Consider the following 13,386-nt stretch of genomic DNA (forward strand, 5'->3'; position numbering starts at 1 on the left):
GGTGTTTATGTGTAAAATCAAAGTCATTATGCAATGCTTTTGAAACGCTGCAAGGATGTTTAACCGGTGAGAAAAGACTCATATTTTACACAAACCTCTTATCGTTCTGAACATGCATGACATATTTGCCACTGGATGTTAAGCTACCAACAATAAATCAATCACAAACCCCTTATAAGGAAAATACAAATTGAGCTGAAACTGTTTTAAATAATAAGACAAATTAAGTTGGAAGGAAATAAAGGAGGAAAATAAATGCATTCAAAGCTATATGACCGAGAGAAATTTTATCTAAAATTATAATGCAACATGTTTCAAGTTGAAATGGTTTTAAAATCGTGTTTTAGGTGTTTCAAAACAGGCCACGTTAGAAAACAATTTACGTGCAAACAACTGGATCAAAATACATAAACACCTTTGTTTGCTTTTCATAACTATATAAAAAATGACCGTTACATATATACATATACATGAGTAGGTATCAACCCCGGGTATCAACTAGATTATAATAAGGGCTCGCCGAAAAATTTAAACATATGTACCCCGTGTCTACGTTGCCCCGCAAGTCGACCCCCTGTTTAGCTCACCTGGCCTTTCTCATCACTTGGCGTCCGTCGTCGTCGTCGTCTGTCGTCGTTAACAATTTTTCAAACATCTTCTCCTCTGAAACTACTGAATGGATTTGGATGAAACTTAGCATGATTGTTCCTTAGATTATCCTGCACAAAGTGTGTGCTTCGATTTTTGATCCGTCAAAAAACATGGCCGCCGTTACTTAAAATAGAACATAGGGGTCAAATGCAGTTTTTGGCTTATATCTCAAAAACGAAAGCATTTAGAGCAAATCTGACATGGGTTAAAAATGTTCATTAGGTCAAGATCTATCAGCCCTGAAATTTTCAGATGAATCAAACAAACCATTGTTGGGTTGCTGCCACTTAATTGGTAATTTTAAGGAAATTTTGCAGTTTTTGGTCATTATCTTGAATATTATTATATATAGATAAAGATAAACTGTAAACAGCCAAAAATGATCAGCAAAGTAAGATCTACAAATAAGTTAATATGACCAAAATTGTCAATTGACCCCTTAAGGGGTTATTATCCTCGAGGCCCAAAACATAACAAATAGATAATAAGGTTTTGGCAGTATTTGGCCACAGCTTTATCTTGAATAAAATATAACATATATGATATATAATATGTATTTAAATTGGCAATCTTGCTCTGAAATATATTTATCAATGTCTGTATTTAATATATATGTAAATTATAATGTGGCTACCGCAAATTATGGCAAACCACTAATATAAATATATTTAAGTAATATGTCTGGTACGAGAAGTTGACTGATGAGCCCTGGTAATCAGAGGCTATCATTACTGTTCACTGAATATATGAATGTTAAATCCAGCGCAGCGAAATGTGCCAAATTGTCCGATAAGATCAGGGTAACAACTTGATCTGATTGGACAACCGCCACTGAAAAGAGGGGGTGTAGCTGCGCGAAGCTGTGCCAAATACAATTTAATATATTAACTTTCAAGTTACTTCCTAGTAACTTACTTGAAACGTCAGATATAAAATGTTAACATAACAGTTGTATCTATTTACAGTCGGGGAAGGTTAAATTAATGCCAAGATTCCTGATGATCATTTCTAATCCTCCCTGGAGGGTATTCAAAAAAATGTTATTTCCCAAAGACGTCAAATGCACTCCATCTTTCATTAAGAATAATTCATTAGCCTTTATATCAGGGTAACGGAGGTAACAACCATCTGTTTTGGTTAAAAATGATGCTATAGAGGTATTAACCCTCATTCTACATTTTTCCATGGCATTAATATTGTCAGAGTAACGCCAACTTGATCTCGGAATAATTTGAGACCAGACAAAAACTGTGTCCAACATCAGTTGACGCATCCAACTGAACTGTTTCCTTATTAGTTCACAAAGAGTTTTTGAACTTTTTTCCCCTATATCATTGCCTCCAATATGTAAAACTAATATAGTTGGCGGATCTTCATATTTTAACATGGTTCTTATTTGTTGTTTCATGTCCAGCACTTTACCTCCACATTTTCCCTGCCACCAAATATTTACTCCCATCCTCTGCAGCCCCAAGTTTACCCCTCCCGGTCTTCCTCTGGCTTCCCCAAAGGCATGCTTAATAATCGAGGATCCAACGATCCAAACTGTAGCATGTCCTGCAATTCTTAGAAAGCAATTATTACTTGCTTATATTGATGCAGGACATACTGGTCATTTATTTACATAATACAATATTATTTAAATGCCAGCTCAAGACTGCATTACAAAATAAGCAAATATAGAAACATATTTACACAAATAAATGTACATATATGATGTTCAGGCATTTAAATCCTAATGTAACGCAAAAAGGCCTGTGACTTCCAACGTCCCATTTCTTTAATTTGTTCATCAGAAATACCTTCTAATGCACATGTAGTTGCCATGCCAATTCTAAAGGAATGGGACTTAAATCCATTGTTTTCTATACCAATTACTGACAGAGACCTTTTTAATAATGCTAAAAACTGGTATCTTGTAAGGGGGGATCCATCAAAATGACAAAATAAAGGTCCCAGATAAGGTGGGCGAACTTTAATAAAATTAGCCATTATTTGTACTGGACATACATTTTTGTTTTTCTGCTTAGAAATAACGATTGTTGTTCCAGAACCAAACTGATCAGTTTTAGATGACGTCAATAAAACCTCTAATCTTGCATCACAAAGCTTTATATTTTCAAATTTTACAGTATGCATCTGCTTATTTTTACAATCAACTGTTATTTCACCTACTCTCATAAAACCATGAAAGGCTAGCGAAAATGAAGCCATAAACAGTTTTGTCTCATACCCGTTTTTGCAAATCACCGCCAGTGACCTCAATAATTTTTCCAATATATCTCTCGTTATGGGTAATCTAGTGTCCTTTTGATTTGGGCCCCCCAACCTTTTTATTCCTTCAATCAATTTTCTGACAACAAATTTCTGTGTATTGTCTTCTAAATTGTTGATTTTATTAAAGTAACTTAAGCCTGAAATATAGCCTGATACTGTTGAGTGGGACAATTTCTTTCTAAACATATAAACAATGAATGATGTCAAGTCATCAAGCGGAATAGGCCAGACATCAGAAAAACCATGATTTTCTCTGAATTTAACAAATATGTCCATGCTATGCAAATATGCTTTCTGTGTACTGGGTGCTAATGAATTTATAAGTAAATGATTCATTTCAGTTCTGAAATCATCGACAGGAATTCTTGTGGGATTGCTGCTGGAGAACTGTCTGCATTCGGGACCAAGTCCATAAAACGTTGTTCCAGAAATCGAGAAAGAGCATCTGCGATTGCATTATGCTCACCCTCAATATGTTGTGCCCTAAATTGTATGTTATTGTTCATAGTGAGAAAAACTAGTTGTCTTATCAATATCATAACTCTCTTTGATTTTGATGTTCTTTTGTTCACAATGCTTACTAATGCCCGATTATCTATTCTCAACAGAATCTTTTAATTTCTAAATGAACGACCCCATATCATGAACGACAGCACGATGGGAATAAGCTCCAAACATGTTATATCCAATAAAATGCTAGTATCAGCCCAACTACTTGGCCACTGGTATTGTACCCAGTGACCTTGAAAATAAGCTCCACAACCTAATAAAACATTACCTGCACTATCAGTGAATAATTCCAGACTTTCATTAGTCGACCAAAATCTATCAGGAAAATAACACTGACCATTGAATTGATCTAGAAAATTTAGCCAAACTCTAGCATCTGCTTTGACCTCTGAATTCAATCTGACAGTATAATAAGGCTTTCCATTCTTAACTGAAGCTATCAAATCGTAAAAACGACGAATAAAAGCACGGGCTGATATAATAGCCCTTGAACAAAATGCCATTAAACCAGTAATTGATTCAAGTTCCTTCAGTGCCATTTTCTTTTTCGACAAGACCTGATCAAGCATAAATTTAAGTTTATCCAGTTTTTCAGGGGGGATTCTAACCAACATAAGTACTGTGTCAATTTCAAGATCATCCCAACCACTTTATCAAAAGAAGAATACTTTACTTTACAAATTTCTGGATCAATGAAATCATTCACACTCCAGTTTAGAGGATATGACAAGTGAGTTATAAGACGCCATTCACCGTCATTTTTTGAAACTACCCCAATAGGAGATATTCTTAAAGTTGAAATTGGTATTTTTGAAAAGGGGCCCAACATTCTACCAAGATGCACTTCTTTTTGTAATTTTAAATTCGTTTCAGTTTTGTGAACTTCTGCCGAAATGAGATTGCTTGCAAAACTCGAGATCCTTGGACCAGTATAGTTTAATCTAAACCCCTCTATAAATCCCAATAATAACATTGCTGCATCAGTTTTGTTTTCATAATTTGACAGTAATTCTCTTAAAGATTTAATTTTGACTGGGGTTTTGCCTTTGTCCCATAAATGCTCCAGGAGAACGGAATCTTGTGTTATTTTGCATTTGCCTAGGTGCAAAGGGTTGAAAATTAGATGCTGTTTTTTGTGGTGCTTGAGGCCGGGCTGATCTGAATCTCTGAACAATCCCAGGTGACTGAGGATTATTAGAGTTAGTCACTTTGCTATTAGTGCAATATATAACCGGATGTACCCCACTGCATTTTAAACAAGCATGTTTGTATGTGCAATATTGTTGGGTGCACGTCCCATTATAATTATATGCATAGCATTTAAGAAAATTGTTTGTTGGTTTTTGTGCAATATTGAACTCTGGCCCATTAATTGGACCTGCTGGTTGCATATACAATAACCATAGCTCAGTGTCTATGACAGACCAGGATCCAGCAGGCTCCTGTGATCTACGTAGTCTAAACTGTTCATCATACAATTTCCATCCTAAACCTGCATAGCGTTTAGCCCCTAACCTGACAGTTTGCATATACTTCAACAGTTCTTGGAACTGAGATGTATGTATAGTACAATAAATACTGATATATATTAAAAAGGCATCCGTCCATATACCTATTGTGTTAATTCTTGTATCCTGTTGCTTAGGTTGTAATATAATCTGTCCCTGATTAAATGTAAGTGTTTGATTCACTCCTGTTATGTTTTGTGAATTATTTAACAAACTGCCCATATCTACATATTCCCCATTTATTACTTTTTGTTTGACATTTTGCGATACGTTTCGCGCTATGTCATCTGACGCCTTAACCGTTTCAATGGGTAAGGCATAACCTGTGTTAATTAGGGGTTGGTGCAATGTTGTATTACCTGGAGCAGGGTAAATTGTTTCTGCTGGCAGTGTTGCTGGGATCATTATTGGACTGTGTGGTAGTACATTAGTTGTCACTGTGTTTGAGCCGAGCTGTACAGGTGGTGTTCCACTTGTTCTAGGTAATCTATCTGCAATATTAGCAGTCGCCTCTTCCTGTTGCTGTTTCGACTTCTTTGCAGCAGCCGCTGCGCCTCCATTATTTGCCCTGCTTGTCGGCACCCTTTTTCTGCCGGACCTCCTATACATGATCTGAAACTTAAAGTGTATGTGTTATCTTCATTCAAATACATGTGCTTTACCTTATATATATATATATAAAATATTAAAAGTGAATATCCAAAAACATACGTATTTCACAAATCTCTCTCCGATTAAATGCCTATAGTTTGCTCTTTCGTGTTATTCTCAGGATATATAAACTAAGAATCAATTACTACTTACTAAAATGATTGTTTTGCCATTTGTGCAAATCCGAAACATACGAGTTTATCAAAGCCGGTTCCGGTTTTTATGCCCACCGTTAACCGGAAGTTTGTCATTACAAGTTTGTCAATAAATAGAGTCGAAACACTCAACTTTTTGCTCATTTTTGTCCTGTATTTAGATGAACTAAGTTATCGACTGCATCAATTTATATGCTGACAATAAGCTATTTCAAAATTTCATTGTGAAAATATTTGGTTGATTTGAAAACCCCTTATATCACTAAAGTACGGCAATAACAGTTATAAATTCCTTCACATTTTCAAATTGCATAAAAATATAATGTCTAACACAATCTTGGTTTGATTTATTTTTGGCTGTGACCGTTTACTTAAATTCGACATTCATTTGCACATTAAATTTTTGTATGTTTTTAAATGTCGTTTTTAACTAAAATTTCAAGACATCGGGATTAAATCGATATCAATCCGTCTTTATCGTATATCAAAATAAACTTATAGCCCTTTATCAAACCTATTTCAGGTGTTATTTCAACTTTTTTAAGAAGATTATTTTCTCGTCCAATTTTCGTCTGCTGCAATCTTGCCGACGTATTTCGAAAAGACCAAAGCGAGGTTGCGATCAAACTAATAAACACAAATGTTAAATACCCAACAGTGAACCACCACCTGCCCAAATTAAAATCTTCCGAGTTTGTACCCAATGGATAACGGGCTTTAAAATTGTAGATTTTAAATCCTTTTGTCCTTTAATGACAATTTTTCACAATTTGTTCATCATATTTGCTAACTTTAAAAAATCTTCTCCTCTAAAACTACTAAACCAAATTCAACCAAACTTCAACTGAATGATCAGTAGGGTGTATAAAATAAAGTTTGTGCTTTATTTTTTATTTCGTCAAAAAACATGGCCGTCATGGCTAAAAATAGAACACAGGGTAAAATGCAGTTTTTGGCTTATATCTCAAAAACTCCAGCATTTAGAGCAAAAAAGACAAGAAGTTAAAGTATTTATTAGGTCAAGGTCTACCTGTCCTGAAATTTTCAGCCGAATTGGGTAACTGGTTTTTCAGGTATAATGCCCCTGAATTGATGATTTTAAAGAAATTTTGCAGTTTTTGGTTATTATCTTGAATATTATTATAGATACAGATAAACTGTTAATAGCAAAAATGTTAGCAAAGTAAGATCTACATATAAGTCAATTTGACCAAAATTGTCAATTGACCCCTTAACCCTTTAGCGTTCCTACCGGTCAATTTGACCGATAAGCAAAATTTGTGGCGGAGTAGTTTGCATGAAGTTTTGTATCGTTGACAATTTTTAACGTACATATGTGGTTGTGGGCTCAAATTGAAGATCAGTATACCACCAACTTGATTTTTGGTGTCTGAAACCAACAAAATGCAATGCATCATGTCAATTTGCCCTATATTGACAAGATTTTTTTGGGGGAAAACTGTTTTATTTCTATTTTTAAATAGAATATTTTCACAAAATGTCACAAGACAAATTGTTGCTGTTTTTTGTTTTAAAATGACAATTTTGATAACTGTGCCGTGATCATTTACAAGAATACTATCAAAACTGTAAGTAAAACTCATACACATACAAAAAATCTGATTCATAGAGTATCAACACTGAAACAAACTCAAATTACAAGGAATTTTCAAGTTTTGTTTTGTCAGTTTTTATAGCAAAAGAGATGAGAACATCCAAAATGTGTTAAAAATTGTTAGCCAAGTCGAAATAGCAATAACAAATCTTTGTTTCTTTAGTGTCTGGTTATGAGGGTGTTGGATATCGTATCGCTAAGGTATAGAAATAGTGACATATAGACGAAAAAACGAACATTTCTGAATAACTTTCTTACAAATTTGCTTCAAAAAATAATAATTTTCAAAAAATAGCTTCTTAAGAAAACGAAGTTTGATTATGTTCTCCCAACATTAATTTCTAGTCTTACAGAGAAGGTGACTTATATGCTTAAATTTCATAAGTTTTCCAATGGTTTCTGTGGCTCAGTGGAAAGATGCACAGTCTAACACCCGGATGATCTCGGGTTCAAACTTCACTGCCGGAGGATGAAAAAATTAATTCCTATATTAAATGTAACTTAACTTAACTTTCAATTTCAATTAAGACAACTGAAATACATGATTTACATCAAAAAGAAAAAATCCCCCCCCCCTTTTTTCTCCCCTCTCTCTGTTTTTGTTACATTCTTAGCCTGGGCACTCAAAAATACCAGATTTTCATTCAATATTTACTCAAAATTCTATCCTAAAGGCTTATTCTGTAAGCAGTTATGAATAGAACATCTTTAACATAAACTTGGGCCATTTATTTGACTATGACAAAAATTCTCAAAAAAATCCACTATTTTTCGGTGTTTCGAGTCTTGATATTTCTACCAATCAGACAAGTTTTGCATCTTTCTGTATAAAGTTTTCACCGATAACGTTTCCGAAAGTCTTCTTGCATTAATTTAACACTAAAACTATGTTCTATTTTTGTCACTAAATGTCTGTAAAACCGCTTTTCCGCTTGAATTGTACATTTTTGTCACTTTAATTCAGCATGTCACGTGACTTTTGAGGGATATCACGTGACCAACGTAAGAAATTATTTTCCTTAAATCAAGTTTTCCTGAAACCTTGGTCAATTATCTATCAGATGAGTCTAACTTGTCCTTTGAGTGAGCTTTTTATCGAAATGTGCAATTGATTGAAAACAGATATCCTTTATTCGGGAAGAAAAGGTAAAAAATCCTTGAATGTTAAAGGGTTAAGGAGTTATTGCCCTTTAAAGACTTTTTTCACAATTTGTTCATCATGTTGACTTACTTTAAAAAATCTTCTCCTTTGAAACTGCTGTATCAATTTCAGCCAAACTTAGGCTAAATGAGTTTCAGAGTATCTAGTATAAATTTTATATTTCATTTCCTTGTATGTCAGAAACATAGCTCCTATGGCTAAAATAGAACATAGGAGAAAATGATTTTTTTTTTTTTTGCTTTTGAAGAAAATAGGACGATTCAAAGAACATTTAAATAAATTGAAAAGCCAAAATAATCATTGATGAGAGATTTAACCCAAAAAATTAAGGTGAGCGATTCAGGCTCTTGAGAGCCTCTTGTTTTAATTGCAGTAGAGTTTCTTCAAAATATTACGGAATTGCCTCCAAAAGGCGTAGTGCAGATTTTAAATAATATTTAATGTATACACAGGTAATCTCTTTTGTGTTTTGACACATTCCCCACATTTAAAGTGTAATTTGTCAACCTCAGCGTCGTGAATATACCTTTTCGTAACATGTCTAATAAAACATAAAGTGATCTGCAGACGGCAACTTACAATTGTATACTATTTTTACACTGTTAGGTTTCGTTACAGTATGCTCAAAATCTAAAGGGTCGATAAATTTAGAGGCGGCTTTAAGAGAGCAGGGGTCGCCCTCGTTTTGAAAGGAATTTTTGTTGATTATACAGGCAATCACTGGTCAAATATAGCAGCTTACACCTCTATAACATATTTATTCTTGTAAAATAAAAAAAATTTAAAAACCCATTAAAAATGATTTGTTTTTGTTACATTTTTTTCAAACCAATTAACTTTTAAAGTTGCAGAGCAATTTTCAAAATCTATTGTTCAGTTCAGAATGACAAATGTCTGGCGTAATGTACACGAACGATATAAACTGGATTTTTTTATGTGAAAAACAAGGTTTCAAGAAAGAAACAAGAAGCTCTCAAGAGCCTGATGCGCTCACCTGTTACTATTTTGCTTAAATCTTTCATCAATGATTATTTTTGCTTTTCAATATATATATAAATGAGTGGCTTAAAAATGCTCATTCATTTTGTATCTGTCATATTTTCTTCAAAAGCTAATGAATGCATTTCACCCATACAAGTATGTTCCATTTTACCCAAAGTGTATATGTTTCTTGACGTACACGGAAATAAAATACAAATTTTATAATAGATTCAATTGAGAATATTAAAAAACACAACAACTTGTGAAAAATGTCTTTAAAGGGCAATAACTCCTTAAGGGGTCAATTGAAAATTTCCATCATTCAACTTTTTTTGTAGATCTTACTTTGCATAACATTTTTGCAGTTTACAGTTTATCTTTAACTTCAAGAAAATATTCAAGATACACATGTAATAACCAAAAATTTTCCGTAAAATAATTATTGGCAGGAACACAACAATGGACTGGTCGGTGTGCCTGATAGATCTTGACCTTTTGAACATATTGCCCCATGTCAGATTTGGTCTAAATGCTTTAGTTTCCGAGATATAAGCCAAAAACTGCATTTGACCCCTATGTTGTATTTTTAGCCATGGCGACCATGTTTTTGATGGATAAAAAATGCGGATACAATTCATAAACTAAATCCTAAAGGAACATTCATTTAAAGTTGGGAAGTATTAGGCACAACAGTTTCAGAGGAGAAGATTTATAAATGTTAGCAAACTTGATGAACAAATTGTGTAAAAATGTCTGTAAAGACACTACTCCTTAATGTGTCAATTGACAATTTTGATCATGTTCACTTTTTTGTAGATCGTACTTTGCTAAACATTATAGTTGTAATTAATTTATATCTATCTATGATCATATTCTAGATAGTAACAAAATGCTGAAAAAAATCCTTTAAACTACCAATTTAGTGGAAGCAACCCAACAATGAGTTGATCAATTCGTCTGAAAATTTCGTTGCTGATAGATCTTGACTAATTTAAACGATTTTACCCCATGCAATTTTGATATAGTGATAAACGGGAGAAAACAGTGCTATCTTTTAATTAGATATAGGAATATGTGGTATGAGCATCTCCATCAAAGTAACACTTTATAAAAGTAAACCATTATAGGTCAAGGTACGGCCTTCAACACGGAACTTTGGCTCACACCGAACAGCAAGCTATAAAGAGCCCCAAAAATTACTAATAATTAATACCACTTTTTTCAAAATCTTTATTACAAATTAAAGTTAATAACAAATTCTTTGATAGTAGTAAGGAAGGTAGTTAGAAGCACTGATAAACTAGAAGTAGAACACTTACTAGATGCGGAGATGAAACGGAATTTAAATGACTCTCTGTGATGCGTACGGACCTAAATGTAGAGGAATGAATAATTTCGTTTTGAAGAACTTCCGTGTAGTATATGCGTCACACCACCACTACACCATTGGCTGCCTTGCCTTACCGCTTTGCGAGTTCTTGGAGTTTATTTTTAATTCTAGAAATGGGAATATCATGAACCCCTATTATTAATTTCGGAATTGTTGTCAAAATGAGATATTCGAATATTAACAGTATTTATAATTTTATTCAAATAGCTGTCTTAGTAGAGATTTTTTATCCGATTTTTCACGTTTGCATCAGTGTTTACAGTATTTCGACAGAGCGTTTCTATTGGCCTGACAACATTGTTTCCATTATGTTCTAATTCGCTAGACTTAAACGAACATAGATTATTTATACAATAAAACTCAACACATGCATCAGAAATGAGCTCTCCTTGTGAGTGTAGCATACTTTTATTAACGAATGTAAATCAAATATTAAATCAAACCGTTCGTTTCAAAGTCATCCAAGCACACAACGGCTTATTCTCATTGAGACACTACTAAAAACAGTCATACTGGCTCGATCACAGTCAGCCATCCATAATATATACAAAATATACACCAATCTACAAAACAAGAAATACAAGTTAAATAAATCATTGTAATTAGATTACTACTTTCAACATAAAAAAACAATAGGTGGTCTAGTTGATAGTGAGTTGGGGGGGGGGGGGGGGTAATACAGGCAATGCAGAAGTACGGCGTATGCTAACCAGCGTAAGGCAGAACTTCGAATAATAACATTATAAATTCCATTTAATTTATATCAAACAACAAGCACGAGAAACACGAGCCAAAAATCATACGATACCTAGAATACCTGTTTTTAAGTCGCAATGCGACAAAATATTGTCCAATGGAATATATTGTAAACATTACAGGTATTCTAAAAACACGTGTTGATGTAAACAATAAACAAAACACACGTGTTTAACAAAACAAATACATGTGCTCCCGTACTATTATTAACTATTAAATATATATCTATTTTAGATGGAGCACGATATTTCGGTCCTTTCTTTAGAAAAGTTTTGACCTCACGGTCTTCGACGATGTTGAAGTCTCCAGTAATGACATGACCATAGGAAACATACATCATGCCAAGAAATCCTAGCTAAAAATTCCGGTGGACCTCCTACGGCACGCAATAGTAGATACAGATTTAATTTCATTCAACAAATTAATTTATGACCTTTATGTACGTCTCGCTAAGAACACGACCATATACCAAATGGTCAATATATATTAATCATCCATGTAATTTGCTCTATGGGATATTTGCAGAATTTCAACGGAGACAATTTCTTGGCATGGTTAAGTTTTTATATTTAGTTGGGAAAGTTTTTATTTTATTTCAGGTCCCGCGCGCGACTTTGTCTCGCGCTAGGTTGTGGCTTCACGTGACGAGGCTTTATAATAGCGAAAACTTATATATTTCTTTCTTTTTAGGTGGAGACGTTAGACAGACAACATGTATATAACGACTATTTAAATATTTTGATATGAGCGTCATCGATGAGTCTTATGTAGACGAAACGCGCGTCTGGCGTGCTAAATTATAATCCTGGTACCTTTGATAACTATTGTCAAAGTTTATGAAAACTTTGCAAGCGTATGTTAGAAACGAATGATCAAAACACGTGCGCGCTAAGCCGTTTGCATCGTATGTGTTAGAAAGAAATGCACTCAAAATCGCTCAATATTTTTATTTTCATATTTGACAAAAAATCATGTCTTAGAGCTTCTTTTTTTTTCTTTTTCAGAAACCGATTCCAGTTCATTGAAAATAAATGTCGAGTTATGTTCTAAAGGTTGTAAAGTCAATAATTCAGTGTGCGATAATACAGGGCAATGTATATGTAAGTCTGGTTGGTATGGAGACAAGTGCAATTATAGTAAGTAATAATTATTCAATTATTTAGTGTGATGACTCTGTAACAATTATTAAGTCAATTCTTTTAGATCACCATTTGGTTCAGTAAAGTATCCTTTTTTCTGTATTTCGAGGACACTTTTGATTGAAGAATTTGGCTTATTGTATATTTTTATTTTGATGCTAGAAACAGGGTTGAATTTACGTTAAGAGTTTGATAAGATATGTACTCTCTTAGTTCATCGCTCCAGCAACTGTAAGATAAATGAAAGCAAACAAAAGCATTGTTGTTTTGATATCTCTAAGACTGGTTTATGATATAAAATAAATGAATGGTATAAGTATACAGAATAAGTCAGGAGCCTGCAATTCAGTGATATCGTTAGTTGCTGTATGCCTCCATTTTCGTTGAACGTTTTTAGTAGCTTGAGGCAGAAAAAAAAAAGAAAAAAAAGTTTCCTTTCTTATCTTGAATTTCTTAAAAGTGCAATTAAGGGACCACCATTGGATCAGAATGTTATAAATTTATTCTACAAAGCATGTATTTGAATAAATAACATGAAAAACAAAGACAACTACACAATGTATGCTATATTTTTTTTAAATTTCAAAACCA

The 13,386-nt window shown here is 33.6% G+C and overlaps 1 protein-coding gene and 1 long non-coding RNA gene across 2 annotated transcripts in view; one reads left to right on the forward strand and one right to left on the reverse strand.

The window, feature by feature from the left end:
- The window catches only part of LOC143052095 (uncharacterized), an 88,145-nt gene that overhangs the window by 11,986 nt on the left and 62,773 nt on the right, over positions 1-13,386 (forward strand). The window contains exon 2 of the mRNA XM_076225059.1: positions 12,661-12,792. Within this exon, the coding sequence (XP_076081174.1) occupies positions 12,661-12,792 (132 nt within the window). The remainder of the gene's footprint in view (positions 1-12,660; positions 12,793-13,386) is intronic.
- Positions 1,137-5,676, reverse strand: LOC143052107 (uncharacterized). Its single transcript, XR_012970986.1, has 2 exons — positions 5,306-5,676; positions 1,137-2,208 (listed from the first exon to the last, which is right to left on the reverse strand). It is a non-coding gene; the product is annotated as an uncharacterized LOC143052107 (long non-coding RNA).

Source organism: Mytilus galloprovincialis, chromosome 1, assembly GCF_965363235.1.
Source record: "Mytilus galloprovincialis chromosome 1, xbMytGall1.hap1.1, whole genome shotgun sequence".
In the NCBI taxonomy this organism is placed as follows: Eukaryota; Metazoa; Mollusca; class Bivalvia; order Mytilida; family Mytilidae; genus Mytilus; species Mytilus galloprovincialis.